At 37.8% G+C, this 25,691-nt stretch overlaps 1 protein-coding gene across 1 annotated transcript; it reads left to right on the top strand.

The window, feature by feature from the left end:
* The first annotated feature begins 324 nt into the window (after nt 1-324).
* LOC103712230 (vacuolar cation/proton exchanger 3-like) lies at nt 325-25,588 on the top strand. The gene is made up of 12 exons (XM_017844064.3): nt 325-890; nt 1,873-2,133; nt 2,264-2,331; nt 2,459-2,487; nt 17,324-17,520; nt 17,600-17,809; nt 18,673-18,807; nt 19,269-19,385; nt 19,456-19,509; nt 19,757-19,873; nt 23,830-23,926; nt 25,163-25,588. Exons 2-12 carry the CDS (start codon nt 1,873-1,875, stop codon nt 25,183-25,185), a joined length of 1,308 nt encoding a protein of 435 aa, XP_017699553.1. The 5' UTR covers nt 325-890; the 3' UTR covers nt 25,186-25,588.
* Nucleotides 25,589-25,691: the final 103 nt, after the last annotated feature.

The raw sequence follows: 25,691 nt of genomic DNA, 5'->3' as shown, positions 1-25,691 counted from the left end.
TATATATATATACACACACACAAAAGCATGTAACTAATAGAATTTAAATTTTGATGTCTAATTTAAATCTAACTAAGTAGTTGCCATTATTCATATGCATCGTATAAATATATATACATATGTGTGCGTGTAAATTAAAATTATTTATTTATCTGCATCCGACGAGAGGCGGGGCATATGGGTGGGAGCCAGTAGTTCGTACGTACGAAAACCCCGGCGGTTATGAGAGCGACCGTTGGTTAGTCATAATGGAGCCCATTAAGGAAAGACAAAGCGGAGAGGAGGCAAAAACGTGAAGAATAAAGAAAGAGGGCAAGACTACGGTTTTTATTTGGCATCCCATGGCCGCAACGAGAACGTGGCGAGGAGCTTCTATTCCTTCTCCTCTCGGCTCCCTCTCCTTTTCTTTCCTAACCCCCCTCTCCCCGTTTATTGTTGTTATTTTTGCCTAGCGCCATTATTTATTCTCATTATTCTTTCCTGAACAAGCGATACTCGCTGCTTCTCTCTCTCTCTCTCTCCATCGTGATGGATCGTTTGCCAAGAAATTTCCCTTTCTTGGCATCATCATCCATTATCTCTCCCTTCTCCTCCCTGAATCTTTTTCTCTCCTTCGCAAATGATAGATGGATGGATAGATAGATGACCGATCCCGTATCGTTCCCCGAAGTTTTCTTGAATCCCACTTGTTCCCTTCTTTGTTCCTCGCGATGCCGGCGGCAACAAAATTCTCCTCCTCCTCCTCCTCCTCCTTCGTGGGGGCCTAAACCCTAGAGCACATATCCGAGAACCCTGTATATATCCCCCTCGCCTCTTTCCTCTCTCCCAGGCGGTTCCGGTTGCGGTCGCGGCGGCTCTCCCTCTCACTCAACTCAGGGTCTCCGCCACAGGTACGCTGCGATCAAGAAATTCCATGTTTTCTTTTTCTTTCTCCTTCTCTCTCCCTCCCCTCCTCTCCACCGCTTTCTATAGTATAATTCGTGGATGGATGCGTATCATCTCCCCTTCTTGGAGCTGCGCAGTCTCTCTTCGTCTCATCTCCCAAGGATTTCCGCTGTGCGGCGACAATGCGAACAAGAACGAACCGCTGTCTCTGTCGTCGGCTCTTATCTTTTGGAAACGAAAAAATAAAACTGTTCCACGACCAAACTGTCGAGGCAGGTGCTACGACTTGAACAGAGGACGGATAGAATTTAAAGATTCGTTGCCTTCCTGTTTTACCCTGCCATACCGTCGCCTTCCTGCCACAGACCTTTTCTCAATTCGCTCCTCCTTTTCTGACCGATGCCGTTCTTGTCCTGACACATTCATTACTGTCATTCAAGTCTTTTCTGATCAGGGGCGTCGGTTGTGAAATATGATACAGAATCTTCTCCCCTGATGTGGAACCAGAGTCAGCTCTACCCTGCTCTTTTTTCAGTTATTAACATGCCATTTTCATGACCTCCAAGGACATTCAGGCCTCCAAATTGTTGGTGTATCTGCAACTATGCTTGTTGGGATGCTCTTACTTGGATTGGTTTTTTTTTCTCACTTCTTTTCCTCTTTAAACAGATGGAGAAGATGAGTGAAAATACCCAGATGTCCACAGTGCATTCTCATCTTGAAGTGAATTTTCCCTATGTTTATTTTGTAATGCACCTTGCATGGTGGCTTGTTTCAAATATCTATCAAATATATTGTGTAGTACTTACTACGTAAATTTAACTGTTATATCTTTCTTGGATTGTAAATTGGTCAAATTCATAATCTTAGTTGTGGAAAAGAATAGAATGCATTTTTTCATTATGTGATTCTAATGGTTCCAAAATTTCTTTATCCATTTTTTGATTTGCTACTTATTGTTCCATATCAATGTCTTGATTAGAACAGATGGGTTCAGTGAATGGTAGATCGGACAATGAGTTTGAGGATGAAAGCCTTGTTAGCCCTGACACGCTTGCTAGGAAGTCTCTTGGTTTGGACAGAGGCCAGCATGGTACCCTTTCAGATGCTGAACAAGATTTTTCTGTAAAATATCTGAAGAGTCAACTGTTCAGGAGCATAAAGGTTGTGCTATTTACAGCCAAGATAAATATATTGATGCCTTGTGGGCCTGTAGCAATCTTGATCAATTATTTGACTGCTAACCATGTGAGTTTACTGATCTATACGCCATCCCATTGTTGCTTTATCTACAAACATTAGCAAATCATTTTAGATGCAATATAAATCCTGTTTACAGCTCTTGTTTCTGTGACATTTTATTTTCAAACTTATGCAGGCATGGGTTTTCTTTCTAAGCATGTTGGGTATTATTCCTTTAGCAGAACGTTTAGGATTTGCTACCGAGTAAGAAGTCTTATCATTTTTTTCTCCAATCATTTATTGTATTTCATGCCTTCGTTGATAGATATTCTCATTTTATCTATGCATCATGACCGTAAGCTGATATAGTTTTTCTTTCCCTATGATGCAGGCAGTTAGCATTCTTTACTGGACCAACAGGTTAGCTTTTGTTTTCCATAAATATTAGAATTCCAGGTCTCTTTTTTCTTGGTTTTCTATATTAAGCTCAGGTATGGAGCATTTTACGAGTCATGATATACAGACACTGCCATTGTGGTGATGGCGTAGATCAAGGACCATTGAAGATCCTTGTATTCTTTTAAGAAATAAAGCATATCCAGGACTAATTATAACACACATAACCGTGTAACATGATGGTGGATTTTTGTAGTTAGCAATCTATCTCTTCTCCACATTTCTACGATTATTCTCTCTTGGGCTGCTGCAAGTTTTTCATTCCATTTTGTTCAATTAACTTGAAAAAATTTGTGAAAAACTTGAGAAACCAAGATTTCATTGAGGACAAACAACCCTAGGTATATGCATATTATGGGATAATAATTCATCGAGGAAAAATGATTGTACATATATGCATATTATGGGATAAGCCCTCTTTTAGATGATATTATGGCTATGATATACAAACATAGGCAATTCTTGCGCTCTCGGCAAACTCATTTCAAGTATCTTTTGAAATGTATGCCTGGTAGATGCTGATGGTGCTTGATACTCCTTTGGAGATAGTCACAAAATACAATGGTGAACAGATTGGGGAGCACAAACATAAGTTCACTATACTTATGGTTTGGCTGGAATGTTCTTGAGAGTATTTGCCTCTAAATACTACATAGTGAAAATTAAGGTATGCTGAACCGGCCCATACCGGCCGGTTCACCCATATCAAACCGATCCGGTCCCTGACCACTGGTCTGGTTCAAGCGTGGAAAATGGGGCCGGAACCGAGTGGTACAAGTCCGGTATCGGTGCGAACCTTCGCACCGGTGCCTGCCCTCAGGGCAGTGCGCCCGCGCGCGGTTCCTGAGGTAGCGCACGGATGCGCACCCGCGCGCGTTGGCCAATTCGAAACTGGTTTAAACTGGTTCGAACCGTACTGGTCCAGTAGGCGACCGGTATGCCTACCGGTATCGGTACAACATATCTTACTGAAAATCGATGAAGGGTCTCTCAAAATGAAAATCAGCATCACTGATCATGATCTACAATATGTAAAATACTTAGAAACTAAAAAGTATTTATTTTGGAGCTCTTTTGCCTGTAAAAATTGAATGGTTGCAATATAGCTAGTGAGCAAAAACATAGCATAAACTATTTCAGTTGCAATTCCAAACATATATGCAAATTAATTGTTAGCTAGTTTGGATATTTTAGAGCTATGGATCAAGCTAAAACATGATATCACAATGTTAAAATTGTCGATTTTGTTTTCACTTGATGCATGAATAGAAGATCTCAAAAACTTATGATTTTTTGTTACTAGGCATTTTACATTGTCGTAGATCATGATCAACAATGTTGATTTTTATTTTGAGAGACCCTTCATAGATTTTCACTAGGAAGCAGTTCAAGCCAAATACTCTCAAGTATTCTAGCACAACTCTCTCTCTCAGATGTGCAAAACCAGGATAAAAGCTGATTTTCAAAAGAGGATAAAAGAGGGACATCTTTTTATATTCAGCAGGAAAAGAGGACTAGTCTCTATTGGGCCAAAGTTTCAGATGAAGCTCTTTTTGCATGGTGTGAGTATCAATTAGGCAAGCATAATTGAGGAGATTGGCAGTGTATATTCGTTGTAATATGTACTAATGATGAAAGGAGTGTGAAAATGTGAAATTTATTTTTCAAAACTTGTCCCATTTCTTACAAAATTAGGTAGGTCACTTAAGGTGGTGGAAATTTCAACTCCCTTGTAGTGACTTCGACTGAGAGATGAATTCCCATATTAGTGCTAGAGTGGCAAGAGTAGATATACGCAATTGTCATTATCTTTTATTTCTATTCAATTCTCTTTGGGGACGAGGCAATCATTTTCTTTTAATGTAAAGTTAAGGGATCTATCTTTTGCCTAGCTTTTGAGTTAAATAGTGTAGCTGCCATTGTTTTTTCATATATTCTAGGTTATTGCATTTTCCATGATTTATCCTTTACTCATTCTGCAGATTAATTATTTTCATGATGAATTGTTTGTAAGCATGTAGCCATGTGATGATGTAATCATCCTAGTGTGATGTCCTAATGCAAACAATCATTGTTAACAAATGCTCCTCAAGTTTTATAGTATCAAGGAAATGGGTTATTTGCAGGCTTTCCTGTAAACTCTAGAGTCCTGCTATTGGATGATGAACCCTCTTTTCACAGCTATTTTTGTGATTGCTTCTGAAGTTTGTATTCTCCAAGAGATGCTAAGGCCTTGAGTCACTGCTATGATTTTTGGTTACGATCTCTGCCAAGAATGTTTCTACTTTCTATCATGTCTTTGTTGGTTCAATCCACTGGAACATCTCCAGAATCCAGGAAGTTGTTTGTTTGTAATAGTTTGAGACATGGTGGATTTTAAATCCTAACCAAGATGGCTAAGAAACTGCTGGTTCATCACTAAGGAGCAGGCAAGGTTGGGAGCTTCTTAGTTTCTTATTATGGTTACTAACTGCTAGTTCCTATGCGAGACGAGTGCTGGGGGCAGACCGCATTATCCTTAAGAGGGACTCCGCCATGGTGATTGAGGGGATCCATGGATCGGGAGTGCTGATAGGGGAATGCAATTGCTAGGCAAATGCATCTCCCATCGGGCCTCTCATGCTTACAGAGAGGCCAACAGTGCAGCGGATTGAGTGGCCTCCTATGCGGCTTATTATTCAGACGATTTTATCTGGGTGGACCAGGCTTTTGTCCTGTCTCCCTTGCGGTCTATTTTACTTTCCGACTTTCTGGGCAAGTCCTACACTTGTTATGTGTGAGCTGCCAATGTACCCAAAAAAAAACAACTAGTGACACATGACAACCCGATGTTTTCTTCACCTGAAGGTCTCTCATTACAAGTGCGGTAACTACCCTCTTTTGTCATGGCAATAAGAGCTACTATTGCTTCAGGAGTTAGGATCCCTTCACATGACCTACCAGCACCCATTTGCTAACACAACATTTGGCATGGTTGCCAGTTTTCAGTTTTTAATTTTTTTGGAAAATGAAAATAGCTCCTCTTTTTTAAAAAACCAAAAACTTAGAAACTTGTTTGGCAGCGAATACAGTGACAGTGGTGATGGTGATGAAAGAGTAGATGCCCTATAAGCCAATCATTTGATGGGTTTCTCTTTGTAATCCTCCAAATCATGTACTTTGACACTCGATATATATCAATAAAGGCATTGTGTTTCATCATTTGCTGCTTATCTATTTTATTATTGGATGATGAACCCCATAAATTAGGACATTGGTTTTAGGGTTATGATGAGATCATACCAGTGAGACCTAAAATCCTAAAATCCTAATTTAGAATATTCCCAGTCAAATTGGTATATTGAGTCAGGGATCAATATTACCGGAAAGACTGGCACATCTTATGTATGCTCAATGTAGAGGGTGATTGATCTCACAATCACTTGTGTGAGACATTAATACAAAGATGTGGGTGCTCATTAGAGGAATGAGTTCACTGAAATGACCAGCCATGAGAACATCTTATGGATTCTTACTTAATTATCAAAAGATGGTTCTCATAGTGGGAGTTGTGCAAGTGATCCTTAGACCTGAGATCACCATGGTACCTTGTGCACTTGAAGCTATGTTTTGGTTTACCCTCATTCACGACATTGCGTTGTGTACGGGGTATTCTGGATATGGTGGATTTTGTACGAAGGTTGTGAGTAGGTCAACAAGGAATCAGTTACTTCTAGTAAGAGAAGGTAACATCCTACTTACTCTAATCTTATGATGATTCAAGAAGCCTTTGATCAAAGCAAAATGAATATTAGAAAGAGTTTCTAATGTTTCATTGTTTGAATTATCATATAAAAGATTGAGAGAGACATGAATAAGTGATTGAGTTTGATATTGATCCATACTCATGCACTTATTCAGGATGTAGTATGACTGAGGGATTGAATTGCACAGTAACTTTCCACTGAAGGATATGTTTGGATTTGTCCAATACATTCCTCATCTTCCGGGTAGACATGATACGTTGCTAGACGTCAATCATGTCTTGTGGGTTGATCGGATCAAAGAGTTTGATTAGATCAAAGCATCAGAAAGGTTCTGATTGCTAAATCAGGTTTAGCACTAAATTGAACCTAAATTGGATTAGAGGTATTCTAATCAGGTTAGGTCAACTTGCACCTGCACCTACTGCTGGCTAAGATAAGGAACCCAATGGGTCACACACAAGGGAATTGATCAAGGGTCTAATTGGATTAGATCATGTTTGCAAGATGAACATGCTAGCACGTGTTGCAAATCCTAGCTCCTGATTCAAATTAAATTCGAATATGATTCTTAGATTAGGTTGATCTAATATGATTAGATCATGACCTAATATGATTAGATCATGACCTAATATGGGTTAGCCATGAGTTGAAACCCATTTGGCTTTAATTAGACCTGATTTGATTAGGTTTAATGTTTTCTTTAAGTTGGTTAAACCCAATTGGATTGGGTTTGATAGGGCCTTCACTTCTGGACCATTGGATCACTTCCTGGATGAAGGATCTGGTCCACTGGTTGGCGCCTTCATCTGGACCATTGGATGGCTTCCTGGATGAAGGATCTGGTCCACTGGTTAGCGCCTGAATCTGGACCACTGGATGGCTCTCTGGATGAAAGATCTGGACCGTTGCTCAGCGCCTGAATCTGGACCACTGGATGGCTCTCTGGATGAAAGATCTGGACCGTTGCTCAGCGCCTGAATCTGGACCATCGGTGATGGCATCTTGCTTCTGGACCATTGGATGACACCCTGGATGATGATGCCCTGATCTGGACCATTAGATGGCGCCTAGATCTGGACCATTGGCTTTGGTTCACTGCATTTGAGCCCTTGGATCATCAGGATTTAAGAGGGAGATGTGAGAAAGAAGTTGATACACCCTTCTCCTTAGCACCCCATCATGATGGGATGCATCTCTTGGCACATGCCTCATCATGATGAGGTGTGTGGATGGGATGCATCCCTTTATGATGCATCCCTCCATCTCTTATAAATAAGGAGGTGCCTTAGGGTTCTAAAGATCATCCAAGAAAAAGCCTCTCCTTCTCTCTCCCTTATCCCTTCTTTCTTACAAGTCTCTCTTTTGTCCTAACCCAAGACAAGAGGGTCTTCTTTAGGACAAAAAGGCTAGTGAATGTTTTAGAGGTAGAAAGGAAGAAGGAAGTGAAGGAAAATCAGCCAATTAAATCCTTTGGAAGGATTGAACAATTAGAATCAAGTTTTGGTGGAGCTAGAGTCTTGAACCCATTCCTGTGTGGATCAACATCGGAGGGTGAACATTTGGGCACCTTAGGACATCTTCAGATATATTGGATATAGCGTGATAGGTATTCTTCTATACCAAGATTATATTTTTTACATTATTTGGTTATACTATTAAGGCGATCTTGGCTTATTAGGGTTTCATATAATGGGTTTTATAAGAAAATTTTATAATCCCGTATCTTCCGCTGCGCCCTAGGGCACTGGGAAACCCTAACAGTGGTATCAGAGCCACCCTTAATCAGTTTAACCAAATGATAATACATGCTATTATCTTGATGCTATGAGATAGCTAGGTTGTTTGTATGCATGATTAGTTTATGCTATGAGATAGTGTTATATTCATGTTGTAGCATAGTATAATTGCTAGTGCTAAATTATAGAATGTGCAATGAGACCAATATAGTAGTATGAAAACTTTGGGCTGACCCATTCTGGAACAATCGACTCAGTTGGTGTCTAGGAAGGAAGCCACAGGTGGTTACTTAATTAGGACCTCACTCTCTGAGTGAGGGGTGCCTCCCACCTGCTTTCCTGGCCAATTATTTGATTGTCCTTTATGGTTGAGCTTAATGTTAGTAAGATACTACTATTTGAAAGCCCTCACTAAATTCATAATTAAGTCGTAGTGTTAATTGCTTTAAGCTGAGCCATTCTGAATCAATTGACTAAGTTGGTGTCTAGGAAAGAGGCTACAGGTGGTTATTTAATTAGGACCTTACTAAGTAAGGAGAGCCTCCCATCTGCTTACCTGGCCAACATTTGATTGACCTCCATGGAAAAGCTAATTGCTGATATAACACTATAAAGGTCCTTCCTTCATGCTTAAATATTATTATGTCAATATCTACGCTAGCTTGTTGTGATTCCCACAAGGCTAGTATTAGGGATTGATATTGTAATATCTTGGTGCATATGATGCATATGGCATATTTTAATATGTTGTCTTGTTGTGATTCCCACAAGGGCAGCATTATTCAAATATGACTGTATAAAAATGAAGGGTTTGACTTAACTAGACACAATAGTTTGTTGTGATTCCCACAAGACTATATGTGTGCTAGAGGATAGAATAAAGTTGGGAATTGCATGGGATGCAATTGGAAAGAGTTTCCTACCTTTGAACTTATAAGGGCTTGTTGTGATTCCCACAAGGTCTTTTATAAGGAATTTGGATCTCAACCCCACTAAGAAAATTAGTATTTTCTCATTCATCATACTTGAGGGTTATGATATTCGACAAAAATAGTGGGAGTAACAATTAGATAAAAGTCCTTGTCTGATTGAATACATGTCATCATGATTGGTCTGCTTATATTAGTGTTCTTTGTAATTATAGATTAATTCTGCAAAAATGGCATCTTCACTCTCACTTAGAGGTATCTTAGATACAAACAAATTGACTGGTCCCAACTATGTGGATTGGTTGAGAAATTTAAAGATTGTTCTCACACAAGAAAAACTTTCCTACATTCTTGAAACCCCTGACCTAGGGTCAGCAGGGGAAGATGCAACTGAGGAGGAATTGGCCACATATCGTATGTGGAAAAATGACAGTTTGACTGTCAAATGTATTATGCTTGCTTCTATGAATAATGAATTGCAGAGGCAGCATGATAGCATGGATACTCACTCTATACTCCTTAACTTAAAGGAGTTATATGGTGAGCAGAGCAGAACTGCTAGATATGAGATATCTAAACAGTTGTTCCGTGCTAGAATGATCGAGGGATCGTCTGTGCAAGACCACTGTTTAAAGGTTATAGACTTAATCACTCGATTAAGTCAACTTAGTTTTGCTATGGACAGTGAGCTCAGTCAGGATTTGATCCTGCAATCACTACCCGACTCATTCTCGCAGTTTGTCGTGAATTATCACATGAACAAACTGAATTCCTCCCTGCCTGAGCTTCTAAATATGCTGAAAACAGCAGAGTCTCACATCAAGAAGGACAAGGGTCCGATCCTTCTTGTTGGTGAGAGCTCAAAGAAGAAGTCGGGCAACAAGGGTTCAAAGAAAAAACTAAACCCTAAGAGTCGCATCAAAAAGAAGAAGGGAAAGAAAATCTCTGGACCCGGTACCTGTTTCCACTGTGGCAAGACGGGGCATTGGAAAAGGAACTGCAAGAGCTTTCTTGCAAGTGTGAAGCCTGATGCAAGTGTTGCATCAAAAGGTATGTTTTTATTACATGCCAATATGACATTAAGTTCTTCTGATTCTAATTCATGGGTATTGGATACCGGTTGTGGTTCTCACATATGCAAATCTTTGCATGGACTGCAGAAAATTAGAAGACTGAAGAAAGGTGACTTCGAGCTATATGGCGCTGGAGGAGAATCCATCCAGGCTGAAGCTGTTGGCACCTACATACTGGAGCTACCCTCCGGAAAGTTCTTGAAGCTAGAAGACTGTTATTTTATGCCAAAAATCATTAGAAATGTAATTTCAATTCCTTTGTTGCTTAAGAAAGGATTCGAAATAAATGGAAAGAGCAATGGTTGCGCTATTTCTTTATCTAATGAGTATTATTGTTATGGCACTATGGAAAATGGTCTTTTAGTATTATGTCTTAATAATGTTATGTTTCATATTGGCAAAGATAATAAAAGAAAAAGAGAAAATATTAATAATACCCTTCTCTGGCATTACCGATTAGGTCATATTAGTGAGACAAGGTTACATAAGTTGTATAAAGATAAATTCTTTGATCCTTATGATTTTGAATCATTAGGAACTTGTGAATCTTGTCTTATGGGTAAAATGACCAAGTCTCCATTCTCGGGACATGGAGAAAGGGCAAGTGAGTTGTTAGAACTTGTACACACTGATGTGTGCGGTCCTATGTCAACTCAAGCTAGAGATGGATACTCTTACTTCATCACATTTACTGATGACTTATCAAGGTTCGGTTTTGTGTATCTAATAAAACATAAATCCGAAGCCTTTGATAAATTTAAAGAGTATCAAAGTATGGTCGAAAAACAAACTGGAAAGTGTATTAAAATCCTTCGATCTGATCGAGGAGGAGAATACCTTTCTAGTGAATTTTTAGACTATCTTAAATTAAAGGGTATACTCTCTGAATGGACACCTCCATATACGCCACAATTAAATGGTGTAGCTGAAAGAAGGAATCGTACCTTATTAGATATGGTACGGTCCATGATGTGCTTCACAAATCTTCCAATTTCCTTCTGGGGACATGCCCTAGAAACTGCTGCATTAGTATTAAATAGAGTACCATCTAAGTCTGTATCTAGCACTCCATATGAGATATGGAAAGGAAAGAAACCTAATCTTAAGTATCTTAAGATATGGGGTTGTCATGCTTATGTCAAAAGAAATTTTGGACATAAGCTAAGTGCTAGATCGGACAAATGTATATTTGTAGGTTATCCTAAAGACAGTTTAGGATATATCTTCTATAATCCTACCAAACAAAAGGTATTTGTTGCTAGGCATGCCATTTTCTTGGAAAAAGAGTTTTTTTTAGAAAAGGGCAAGGATAGAAAAATTGAACTTGATGAAGTTCAAGACCTACAAGGTGAGACACATAATAATCCTCAACCAGATATACCCATGGAAGAGGTACAGCCACTACACACTACTCCTTTTCGAAGGTCAGAAAGAGTGCGAAATGCACCTGAGAGGTATGGATTTATTATTGAGAATGATGAAGCCCACATCATTGATAACGATGACCCTCTGACCTATTCGGAAGCTGTCAAGAGTAGGGACTCTGACAAATGGTTGGACGCCATGAAATCCGAGATAGATTCTATGTATACAAACCAAGTGTGGACTTTGGTTGATGCACCTGAGGGAGTGATTCCAATAGGGTGCAAATGGGTATACAAGAAGAAGATAGGAGCTGATGGCCAAGTAGAAACCTACAAGGCCAGGCTAGTGGCAAAAGGTTTCAGGCAAAAACAAGGCATTGATTATGATGAAACTTTTTCGCCAGTAGCTATGCTCAAATCTATTCGGATTATGCTTGCTATAGCTGCATACTATGATTATGAGATCTGGCAGATGGATGTCAAAACCGCCTTCCTTAATGGTCATCTTGAGGAAGAGGTCTATATGACACAGCCAGAGGGATTTGTCTCAAGAGGGAGAGCAAATCAAGTATGTAGGCTTAAGAAATACATTTATGGATTAAAGCAGGCATCTAGAAGTTGGAACATCCATTTTGACATGATAGTCAAAGAGTTTGGCTTCATTAAAAATATAGATGAACCTTGTGTGTACAAGAAGACTAGTGGGAGTGCTATTGTCTTCTTGATATTATATGTGGATGATATATTGGTCATTGGAAATGATGTTCCAATGATGCAATCGGTCAAGACTTGGCTATCAAAGAAATTTTCCATGAAAGACTTGGGTGAAGCATCCTATATACTTGGTATAAGGATCTATAGAGATAGATCTAAAAGGATGCTAGGTTTGTCCCAGTCTAGGTACATAGATAATGTGCTGAAGAGGTTCAGCATGGATGGAAGTAAGAAAGGTTTCTTACCCATAGGACATGGCATACAACTCTCTAGGAAGATGTCTCCTAAGACATCTGAAGAGAGGAATAGAATGAGTTCTATTCCCTATGCTTCAGCAGTAGGGTCGATCATGTATGCTATGTTATGTACCAGGCCTGATGTAGCTTATGCCTTAGGTATGGTAAGTAGATTTCAGGCAGATCCCGGGGAGGATCATTGGAAAATTGTGAAAAGCATTCTCAAATACTTGAGAAGGACTAGAGATGTTTTTCTGATTTATGGAGGATCAGAATTGAAACTAGAAGGCTATTCAGATTCTAGCTTTCAATCTGATCCAGATGATAGCAAGTCAATCTCTGGATATATTTTCACTTTGAATGGTGGAGCTGTGAGTTGGAAAAGTTCCAAACAGCAAACTGTAGCTGACTCAACTACTGAGGCAGAATACATAGCTGTTAGTGAAGCTGCTAAGGAAGCAGTCTGGATGAAAAAGTTCATCACAGAGCTGGGTGTAGTTCCTGAGATTGCCGGACCAGTCCCAGTTTATTGCGATAACACTGGAGCAGTTGCACAGGCTAAGGAACCAAGGTCTCATCATAGATCCAAGCACATTTTGAGACGCTTTCACCTTGTTCGAGAGATAATCGAAAGACAAGACGTCAAGATTGAACGAGTAGACACAAAGAACAATATAGCAGACCCATTTACTAAAGCTCTACCACAGCAGCAATTCAATCGTCACCTCGATTGTATGGGGTTAAAATATAAGGGCGATTGGCTTTAGTGCAAGTGGGAGATTGAAAGAGTAGATGCCCTATAAGCCAATCATTTGATGGATTTCTCTTTGTAATCCTCCAAATCATGTACTTTGACACTCGATATATATCAATAAAGGCATTGTGTTTCATCATTTGCTGCTTATCTATTTTATTATTGGATGATGAACCCCATAAATTAGGACATTGGTTTTAGGGTTATGATGAGATCATACCAGTGAGACCTAAAATCCTAAAATCCTAATTTAGAATATTCCCAGTCAAATTGGTATATTGAGTCGGGGATCAATATTACCGGAAAGACTGGCACATCTTATGTATGCTCAATGTAGAGGGTGATTGATCTCACAATCACTTGTGTGAGACATTAATACAAAGATGTGGGTGCTCATTAGAGGAATGAGTTCACTGAAATGACCAGCCATGAGAACATCTTATGGATTCTTACTTAATTATCAAAAGATGGTTCTCATAGTGGGAGTTGTGCAAGTGATCCTTAGACCTGAGATCACCATGGTACCTTGTGCACTTGAAGCTATGTTTTGGTTTACCCTCATTCACGACATTGCGTTGTGCACGGGGTATTCTGGATATGGTGGATTTTGTACGAAGGTTGTGAGTAGGTCAACAAGGAATCAGTTACTTCTAGTAAGAGAAGGTAACATCCTACTTACTCTAATCTTATGATGATTCAAGAAGCCTTTGATCAAAGCAAAATGAATATTAGAAAGAGTTTCTAATGTTTCATTGTTTGAATTATCATATAAAAGATTGAGAGAGACATGAATAAGTGATTGAGTTTGATATTGATCCATACTCATGCACTTATTCAGGATGTAGTATGACTGAGGGATTGAATTGCATAGTAACTTTCCACTGAAGGATATGTTTGGATTTGTCCAATACATTCCTCATCTTCCGGGTAGACATGATACGTTGCTAGACGTCAATCATGTCTTGTGGGTTGATCGGATCAAAGAGTTTGATTAGATCAAAGCATCAGAAAGGTTCTGATTGCTAAGTCAGGTTTAGCACTAAATTGAACCTAAATTGGATTAGAGGTATTCTAATCAGGTTAGGTCAACTTGCACCTGCACCTACTGCTGGCTAAGATAAGGAACCCAATGGGTCACACACAAGGGAATTGATCAAGGGTCTAATTGGATTAGATCATGTTTGCAAGATGAACATGCTAGCACGTGTTGCAAATCCTAGCTCCTGATTCAAATTAAATTCGAATATGATTCTTAGATTAGGTTGATCTAATATGATTAGATCATGACCTAATATGATTAGATCATGACCTAATATGGGTTAGCCATGAGTTGAAACCCATTTGGCTTTAATTAGACCTGATTTGATTAGGTTTAATGTTTTCTTTAAGTTGGTTAAACCCAATTGGATTGGGTTTGATAGGGCCTTCACTTCTGGACCATTGGATCGCTTCCTGGATGAAGGATCTGGTCCACTGGTTGGCGCCTTCATCTGGACCATTGGATGGCTTCCTGGATGAAGGATCTGGTCCACTGGTTAGCGCCTGAATCTGGACCACTGGATGGCTCTCTGGATGAAAGATCTGGACCGTTGCTCAGCGCCTGAATCTGGACCACTGGATGGCTCTCTGGATGAAAGATCTGGACCGTTGCTCAGCGCCTGAATCTGGACCATCGGTGATGGCATCTTGCTTCTGGACCATTGGATGACACCCTGGATGATGATGCCCTGATCTGGACCATTAGATGGCGCCTAGATCTGGACCTTTGGCTTTGGTTCACTGCATTTGAGCCCTTGGATCATCAGGATTTAAGAGGGAGATGTGAGAAAGAAGTTGATACACCCTTCTCCTTAGCACCCCATCATGATGGGATGCATCTCTTGGCACATGCCTCATCATGATGAGGTGTGTGGATGGGATGCATCCCTTTATGATGCATCCCTCCATCTCTTATAAATAAGGAGGTGCCTTAGGGTTCTAAAGATCATCCAAGAAAAAGCCTCTCCTTCTCTCTCCCTTATCCCTTCTTTCTTACAAGTCTCTCTTTTGTCCTAACCCAAGACAAGAGGGTCTTCTTTAGGACAAAAAGGCTAGTGAATGTTTTAGAGGTAGAAAGGAAGAAGGAAGTGAAGGAAAATCAGCCAATTAAATCCTTTGGAAGGATTGAACAATTAGAATCAAGTTTTGGTGGAGCTAGAGTCTTGAACCCATTCCTGTGTGGATCAACATCGGAGGGTGAACATTTGGGCACTTTAGGACATCTTCAGATATATTGGATATAGCGTGATAGGTATTCTTCTATACCAAGATTATATTTTTTACATTATTTGGTTATACTATTAAGTCGATCTTGGCTTATTAGGGTTTCATATAATGGGTTTTATAAGAAAATTTTATAATCCCGTATCTTCCGCTGCGCCCTAGGGCACTGGGAAACCCTAACAGGTGACCAGTGGTGGTAGTGGGTGGCAGTGATTGCCAGTAGCAGGGGGTGATCAGCAATGACCAGCAACAAGCAGCGGGAGGCGGCGATCGGTGGTAGGGGTCAATGGCTGGCAGCGATGGCCAGTAGCAGGTGAAGGTGGCGGCCAATTTGGCTGTGGTGACCAGTGGTGAGCAGTGGGAGTGGTGGTAGGCAGTTGCCAGTTTTCAAAAAAAGTCAAAACCACATTTTCTGGTTTAATCAATTTCTAGAAAATGGTTTCCAGTTTCAAAAAACTGAAAATGAAATCTGTGTTACCAAACACCTGTTCTGCCCTGAGTTGTGTTTTTGGAAAGAAAAACTGAAATCTGGCAGCCTTGCCAAACAGGGCCCAAGTGATCAAATCTATCATGATTTGGTGACTTGGGAGGCCTCTCAACTCTTCCTTCCTTACATTCTTTATTTTCATGAAAAGTATGTTCTACAGATGCATATTGGTCCATTAATTAAATACTTAGTATCATCTATTAGGGCCCTATGAAAACCTATTTAACCTTGCTTCTATGCTTTGTGATTCTTTTTTTTTTTAAAAATTTTTGATTATGGTGAAGAATTTTTTTTACCATTTCAGAGTTCCTGGTATCTATAACTCACATCTGTTGATTGTGGTACTGATTCATGTTTCACACTTTGTGTCCCACCAGGCGGCTTTCTTTTTAGACTTTTCTCACCAATTTCAATGGGTTCCTTTTGATGGTTTGCTTGTAGGGATCCGCATGCTGGTTTTGCTGCTCTACTGAATCTTAAGTTACATTTGATACCCCGTCATTAGCTTCTTGTGATTCGTGAATGCCCTCTTACACGGTTGTCCCAAATTTGGTGACTGATGCTTTTATTGCTAGAGTTATCTGGTTTTTGTGTTTTACAGTCATCCTGCTGGATGAACTGCCTGTCTAATTGTTATAGTTCCTAAGATTAATCAGATATCTGTTAACTTTATGATTAGGATATATAATTTCTTTTTAATTTCTTTTTTTTATAGTTTCCTATCATTTAGCTTTTTTTTACTAATTTATTAAATTTCGATATATGATTTTACTCTTAAAATAACATGATGAAACACATGGAACACAATACTGCTTTTACTACATCCTCCAACAAAAGTTGCATGCATGATAAGGTTGTCAGGTATATCTTGAAAGAGAAGGATGGTGAACACTTTACATTTTTTTTCCTTTTCCTTTTTCCTGAGAGGAGAACTGCCCGGGAGCTACCCAAATTTGGATGCTTGGGATTCGCTACTCAAGAGTTGAACTCAGAGCTTCCAGAATTAGATGAAGGTGGTCTTACCACTGTGGCAATGCCCAGTTCAAGTGAAGCTGTTGGATGTTAATCTTTTTAGCTGGTATTGATGGAGATGCCAGGACCAAACTTGATCACTTCAAATGTTCTGATTATTTCCTCAAAAAAAAGTTCAGTGATCTCCCTTATAATTGCAAAAGAAAATAAGATGACGTCTGTTTTTTGTAAATTTTAATGAATTCACTTGAACTTGTCCAGAGAAACCTAATTTATTGAACAATTCATTCAACACCTGCTTCCAGTTTGATTGTGATCGATCTACCAATCTTGGAGATTGACACATCCTACTCACCCCACATCATGGTTATTTTACTTATCTAGGAAGAATAATATTTGAGTTAATAGTTGATTTTTGTTGAATTTATTCTTAATAAGTGCTTTCTATATATATGGCATTGGCATGATTATTACCATTATGTCTGAATGATTCACTTATTATTTTATCATTTCAATTTGACATGCAGTGGGTGGTCTTTTAAATGCTACATTTGGTAATGCAACGGAATTGATAATATCAATCTTTGCACTGAAAAGTGGAATGATACGTGTTGTTCAACAGTCACTTTTGGGATCCATATTGTCAAACATGCTGTTGGTCCTTGGGTGTGCATTTTTCAGTGGAGGGATTATTTTTATAAAAAAGGAGCAAGTTTTTAATAAGGTACTTACTTTCATATCTAGTGGACATATAGTTACTTTGTATCATGAAGTTTAGTTAGTGCTTCTATTTTTATGGACAGGCGGCTGCTGTAGTGAACTCTGGATTGCTTTTAATGGCAGTCATGGGCTTACTGTTTCCTGCTGTGCTCCACTATACCCATACTGAAGTACAATATGGCAAGTCGGAATTAGCCCTTTCAAGATTTAGCAGCTGCATTATGCTCGTGGCTTATGCTGCCTATCTCTTTTTCCAGTTAAAAAATAAAAATACGCATGATCCAGTTCACGAGGTTGGTCCTGTATACATTATTGCAAACAGCTAAGTATAAATGATGTGCTGCATTCTTATGGCATTTCATATATAGCTGTGCACTATAAAGCATTCCTTTTATGTGGATAGCCTTATAATGTTGATTGGCCTGCTAAAATGAACATTAAATTGTAACTGCTGTCATTCATTGATGTTCTGGTGGTTCTTTTTCTTAAACTACTTGATTTTGAATGTTGGTTAATTTTTTGTCCTAATAGCTTTCTTACTTTATGGAATTAGCTAGTTTCTTGATAAGTTGGACTATGATAACCTCCTTTTTAATGGTTGAATGCCATGATACATAGAGTACCAGCCTGTTAACCAATCTGACATCTGGGTCGATAGTAGAACTAGCAAATTGTTATCCATTTACAGCCATTGAGGAGGGGAAAAACACTTGTCCATAGTTTTCCTTTTTATCTCTCCTTTAGGTTAAAAGTGGTGCATCATGCAGATTATGATCATAAATAACTTCTCTGTGATGATTATTAAATTCAAAGACTTGTCTTTCATTATTTCCTTGAACCTTAAAATGGAGAATGCTGTTGCTAGCCTTGTTCCATCGTGTTTTTTAACATCTCTGTAGTCAGAAACCTCCACTTGTTCCACGCTTGATTTACCATAATACTTAACTTTTCGGAATGCAGATTAACATATAACTGAGAATTAATTTAAACAAAAGATAAATTAAACTAATTTGTGATATGCTCTATTGTAGCAGTGAATTGTTGGCAGATGCACAAGTTTGCTTATGCAGATACCCCAAATTTTTTGTATTCATGCAGTTCTATCATACTTGGGTTTCAAGATTGTCAAATGATGTTCTTTAAATTAATGTGTAAGGGAGGAAGCCAGCATGAAGGTAGCTTAGTTGATGAGGAAGTCGCTGAGATTTCTCAATGGGAGGCATTCATCTGGCTTGCAATTTTGACTGCTTGTATTTCAGTCCTCTCTGAATACTTAGTTGATGCCTTACAGGTAATATATCTGGTAATTATGATGTTACCTTTCTGGTTCACTTTTTTTTTTGGGTATTTGGTGTCATTTATTGTCATATCAAGTATTCAGCTTTATAGTTCTTGTTTAATAACTAAATGAAACAACCATTTACATAGAGATACTTAGGGATTACATAATAGTCGAGGACATCTTCAGAATAACATCCATGAACTACATTCCATGCCACTCTTTTTTTTTTTTGAACTGTTCAACAAAATAAATGTGCAAATTCAAATGGATTTTTTTTCATGTCTATTGATTAGAAATATGTTTTAAATGCACAAGCCATGATTAATTGATTTTAGTTTCATATCTGACAAGAGTACCAGTTTGCTTAAATTCTCCTGTTGCTATTTCATTATTTATTTCTTTCTTGCCAATATAATGTCTTCCTGCCACTATTTCATCCACAATCTATTTAGTTTGTGTTTGAATTACAGGGAGCTTCAGTTGCATGGAGAATTCCTGTTCCTTTTATAAGTGTTATTTTGCTCCCAATTGTGGGGAATGCTGCTGAGCATGCAAGTGCCATTATATTTGCCATGAAGGATAAACTTGTAAGTTTCTTAACTCTCCATTTTCTTTTCCAGTCATCCAAAACTGATTTTTTTCGACTTCCTTATGTAGGACATTTCCCTTGGAGTTGCAATAGGATCATCTACACAAATATCCATGCTTGGGGTAAGCGTACCTCTACATCTTCTTTTGCCTTTGTCATCACGGAAGTTATTTTGATATCTAAGAGTTGTTTAAAAATGTACAAGATGCAGCTAAATGTAAAGAATGCACCTTTTTATAGAATTGTATGCTTGGAACAACTGTTACTACAAAATTAAATAGATTCTGCTTTGAGCTTTGTTGATGTTCTTCGATGATATTCTCTCATCTGCATTATGTATCTAACTCTTTTTGTTATACTGTTTTGCAGATCCCATTCTGTGTGGTAATAGGGTGGATTATGGGACAACCAATGGACTTAAATTTTCAACTCTTTGAGACAGCAACCCTCTTTATTACAGTATTAGTTGTAGCCTTCATGTTGCAGGTACACCTCATGCAAATTAGGAAAATAGCAGTATCTTCTTCTAGAATTTGGGAATTATTTCTTGGAAATTGAAATGATGACTTTTCTTTTGTTCAGAAATATAAATGTAGATTGATCTCTGGCTTCTTTCCTTAAATGGGTTGCCGCTCATCCTTATATTCTTCTTTGTCGACAAAATATATGGCCTGATTAAGATCATTTGATAAATTTTGACATTTATTCCTCTAATTTGATCATAAATAGTGAAATTAACTACATGTTGGCAACCAAGGTTTCAAATTCTGCCGAAACGGATGGTGTGAATGGTACCAATACCATTCTCGCATATTTCTGACACCAGTACACGGTGTGTCAATACTTAGTATTGTACCATTCATGCAAACAAAGGGCAGGAGATCTAGTATCTATATTTGAAACCTTATTGGTAATAATATATTTGGTTTATCAGTTGCTCTATAATCGCTTGTTCCTAATTTTACTTCTAATAAAAATTTATCTTAGCTCAACTAAGCCTACATCCCAAATTAGATAGGGTGGGCTACACAAATTCTTTTCCTCCATTCTGCTCTATATAGAGTCATACATTTTAAAAGATATAGTGATATCAAGTCTTTTACTGCTATATGATTTTTAGTCGACTTCTTCTACCTCTCTTTTCTTCTACATATCACTCATTCATACTGGCGCATCCTTCAGCCTATGTTGTACATGTCTAAATCATCTAAGTCATACTCTCATTATGTCCTCGATTGGTGCTACCTCCACCTTTCTACGAATGACTTTATTCTTCATACTATCTTTTCTTGTATTACAATATATCCACCTCAACGTTCTCATTTCAGCCATACTCATCGTGTACATGTTTTCAAATAGTTCAATATTCTGTACCAAGGTTCATCATCTTGGTATTGGATTTCGTACTGGTTACATCTTGGTACAGTATTGGTACGCCCAGTACAAGGCTCGATTTAGTATACAGATACTCGATATACCCCCCATACAGTGTACTGATTTGGTATCGCTACTATATGGTACACTTGATGTCACGCCCCTAACCCTAAAATCATAGTTCGAGGGTATGACAATTGTCGTATACATCACAAAAGTTAGCCTTATAAGCATGCAAGGCTTTCCACCTGTTAATGAATTTAACATAATCTAGAAAATATAAATATAAAATTCATACACAGGCAGTAATGATTGTCAAAATGACTAAACTATTAAAGAAAGTATCACATATATTCGTACACACTACCTCAAGTTATAAATAGGTACCTTCTTCCAAATTTACAGCTCAAAACTTCTAGTATTTAAGTTATTTATACATAATTGTCAAACAACACTTTAGTACATATAAGTTGACCAAGACTAAATCTACTTTAACTACAAAGATGGCATTGCTCTAAGTGCTCTCCCTCAAAGTAGATACCAGTCTTGTCTTTTGTTCTTGGATCTAGAAAAAAAAGTGAAACTAACAAGCTTCACGGCTCAGCAAGTAATAAATCCACTTTGTAGAACTGGATCAAGCCATATTAAATAATTTAGCTCAATGAAATTATACAAGGCATGATACGTCTTTATAAGTTCATAACATTTACTTTCAATAGTATCCACATGGTGAAATAATATATTTTGTCTTTTGAATAATATCCACATAATGAAGCAATACATTTTATCATCATAAAGTAAAATCTCTTATCTCTTATTCAACTATACATACATTCATATGCTTGATCCCGAATATCAAGTTTCTAATTTATTTTAGCTCTACAGCCATGACTGTGGCTACGTTCATCCCCTGTGACATGGGTCACTGCCACATTTAACCCCTATGGCAGGGGCTCATCAAATTTTGGAACGATAATCAGTGGCCGCATTTAACCCCTACAGCTTAGGTCATGCTGGCATATTTACCTGTTATGGCATAGGTCACGTAATCAAGTCTGGATCCATATCATACTCAAGCCGAGAGTCAAGTGATACACACACATAATTATACATATATATGTATGCACATATATATGTAGATATGCATATACATATATATACATACACAAAATCCAAGCATTCTTTTCTTTTACAATACCACTTCGAGTTTTACACTAAGCATACAACAAATATAACTTCACATGGTTGATCCAATTATATAAAAGTTATACATAATAGGTGATAATCATGCAGTTAACTAATGGTAATGCAATCATAATCAATTTCATATAATTACAGAGATGTTATATACATAAATTTGGAATTGTAATAATAATTTGCACAATATTAGATATGGATTATTTTGCAAATAGTTTTAAATAGGCACTATAAAGTGTAAACTGTTACTTATCTTGCATGCACCTACAACTAGGTAATCTAATCACTTTACAAAGATCATTGGGGACCTAATAATCCAAAAACCACACCTATATCGAATCAAAGCCACACTAATATTTTAATATAATTTCTAAAAATTTTCCAAAATTTTGAAATTTGAATTTCTAACTAACAACCATTATAATAGGAGAAATTACAGCTTTTCTAGTAACCAAACTACTAACCTTGCTTTATTGAATAGTGCCGCACTAATATTTTAAATAATTTTTAAAAATTCTCCAAAATTTTGAAATACCAATTTCTAACTAACAATCATTATAACAGAAAAAATTATTGCTGTTCTAGTAATCAGACTACTAACCTTGCCATGCTTTCATATACCGAGAGATCGTAGGTGGCACGGTGGGGGAGAGAGATACTAATGGGGATGGTGAGAAAGAGAGTGAGTGGAAGAGAGGTCTGCTATTACATGCACAGAGATGGGAGAAGGGAGCACCCCTAACACACGCACATTCACACACGAAGGGAGAAGAGAGAGATATAGGGGGAGAGAGGGGTGAAGAGGAGGAGAATGGGAAGGAGAGAGGTAGGAGTTTGAGGCGTTTGGGCAGAGAAGGGGAATGAGAGAGGTGATGGGGTGGAGCTTGAGTGCTTGTTGGATGGGAGATTGGGTGCTCGTGGGGGTGAGAGGCAAGAGAACTTGGGTGCTCGTGGGGAGCTTGGGTGGGGGATAAAGGTGGGGCGAGGGCTTTGAATGAAGAAGCAAGGGATTCGTCCCATGTTCTCTATCTCAGATAAGAATAGAGCACCATCTTACAAGCAAGCTCTGATATGAGTTGAGCCTAGGCCATGGGCTCGAGTATTATATTCGATACGCACCAGTATCGACCAGTATAGTATACTATGTTCTGTACCATAAAGCATAAGTAGTTGTCTGTTTGTTCTATAAATTTTTTCCTATAACTTAGCAGGTACTCTACGATCATATAATATCCCAATTGTGCTTCTCAATTTTATCCAATATATTTTAATCTTATGGATAACATTCTCTTCAATCTTTTTATTCTTTATGAATAATCGATCTTAAATACCAAAAATTATAACTACTAGAAATTTCATGATTCTTAATTTTTCGCTCCACTTTCATTTCTATTTTTAATTTTACTTAAACTACATCCCATGCATTATGTTTTCGTCCTACTTAACCTAAAATTCTTAGATTCTAAGGTACTTTTTTATAATTCCAACTGATGATTGATTCCAATCTTAGTTTCATCCAGTAGGACTATTCCATCCATACATAGCATGCACTAAGGAATATAATTCTGAATATGCCTAGTAAGTTATTTATAACTAACGCGAAAAGATAAGAACTTGGAGCAGATTCTTGATGCGAAACTTATCATGATTAGAAACTCACTAGTATTACCACCAATAGTTCTCATTCCAATGACCAATCCATTATACATGTTCTTTATCATATTAATATATCTAATAAAAATTTCGTTCTTTTCTAACACCCACCACACTTCTCTAGTGACTATACTATACTTTTTTTAAATCAATAAAAACCATATGAAGATCCTGTTTTTTTTCTTTATGCTTATCTTTCATCTCTAATTTTATTTCAGGATGGATCTTCAAACTACTTCAAAGGTTTAATGCTTATTCTTTGCTATCTAATAGTAGCTGCCAGTTTCTATGTACATGTCGATCCTGCTTCTGTTGGTGAGTTCCTCATAACCTCAATTTCTGAAAGTATTTGAGTAATTTGACATCTGATGATATATATCATGTTGATGGACTATATGCTACCATTACTTTTGTTTTCCTCGAGGAAATTGCAAAAAGGATTTTTCTTCAGGAATAAGAAATATTGCTTCTGTGTTTTCAACTTACAAGAATCAATTATAGATCACAAGTTCATGGCTTTTGATTGTTATCAGTCTTAATTCTTGCAATGTTATCATCATTCAAAGTATCAACTATCAAAAGTTTGGACTTAAGATGAACTGAAGGTAGCAAAAGTTTGAGTTGAATTAAATGTCAGAGACATGTTTCTCAACTCAATCCTTTTATGCTCTCATAAACAGCTTGTCTTTAAAATACTATTTAGAATTCAGGATTTTACATTTCTTGGACCTTGTGCATGAGTATCAGATCATGTAGTGGTGTTTGAGGACGCTCAAGTGCTTTTGCACATGTGCATTTTCACATCCTTCGCTTGAAAAGTTTGTTGTAGGTAGTGCTGGTAGGTACTGTATAGTCAAAAAATAAGGGATAATACGTGAATTTTCAAAATATAGTCTACACGGATGAGAAATTATATTATCTTTCCTTGGCCTCATGCTCTAGAGAAAGTATCTAAATTCTCAAACTTGATCCAGATACAGATTGAGTGCATGAAAACAAGCAACATTAGAATGCAGTCGTCATCTCAGTGTCTAATATTCCAGATGAATATTTAGCAAAGCCATAAATTTTGATGTTACATGTCAGGAATGCCTGTATGTATCCCTACATGCTTGTAAAATTGTGATGACTAAGTCTTTTTCTTTGTACAGACAATGCAATTTTCTTGATTGTTAATTTGAAATTAGAAGAATCCATGTGTTATTTTTCATCACCTGGATCTGCAAAAAGCTGTAGTGATCACAGAAACTGATGAGAACTTTACAGCCTTGATTTCTGAGATTCACGAGAACTGTTTGGTGCATGACAAGAAGTCATGCACGAATTAGAAAATTTAGTACGTGTTTCTCTTTTGATATGTCTGCAATATATGTATTTGTTAATGGTGTATGTGACATTTGCTGCTGTCCTTAGGTATTGTCTTGAGAACATAAACTCATGTTGCATGTTCAAACATTAATACAACATTCACTAATAGTCAGCATGCTATCTGTATTTCTTTCTTGTGTGCATTTGCACTACCAATAACCAAGTAACTAATTGGTTTTGCAGAAGATAAATCTCCCCAGGGCTAGGAGTTAGGGATTTATACTTGTAGTCACAGAACTCATGCTCAACCATGTCCAGCTGCCTTATGATTTTTGGTCTTTGGTGCAATACCATAGCACAGATTGGTTACTCAGAATTTTATGGTTTCGTTGTTCTCTGCCTCATGGGAAATTTCTGCTGCGGTAGGGCTGAAGATTTATTTAGAGAGCTTCATTTATGTAATTTGTAGAGGAAAACTGGGATGATGTCAAAATGCTGAACCATAATAAAAGATGATAATTCTCTAACTGCTGTCATTCTTTCTTTTCCCTTCATTCACAATTTTTTCTACTATCATCATAATAGTTGACAAGCCTATTTATATTTCAATTATCAGAATGCTGATAGACATGAGAATAATGTTTTTATTGCTGAAGGTGGAATACCCAGCATGCATCTCTCTCTCTCTCTCTCTCTCTCTCTGTGTGTGTGTGTGTGTGTGTGTGTGTGTGTGTGTGTGTGAACACATGCGTGTGCGCATGCATGTGCATGC

This window comes from Phoenix dactylifera, unplaced genomic scaffold, assembly GCF_009389715.1.
Source record: "Phoenix dactylifera cultivar Barhee BC4 unplaced genomic scaffold, palm_55x_up_171113_PBpolish2nd_filt_p 000243F, whole genome shotgun sequence".
Lineage (NCBI taxonomy): Eukaryota > Viridiplantae > Streptophyta > Magnoliopsida > Arecales > Arecaceae > Phoenix > Phoenix dactylifera.
This window is presented reverse-complemented; position numbering and strand designations above follow the sequence as displayed.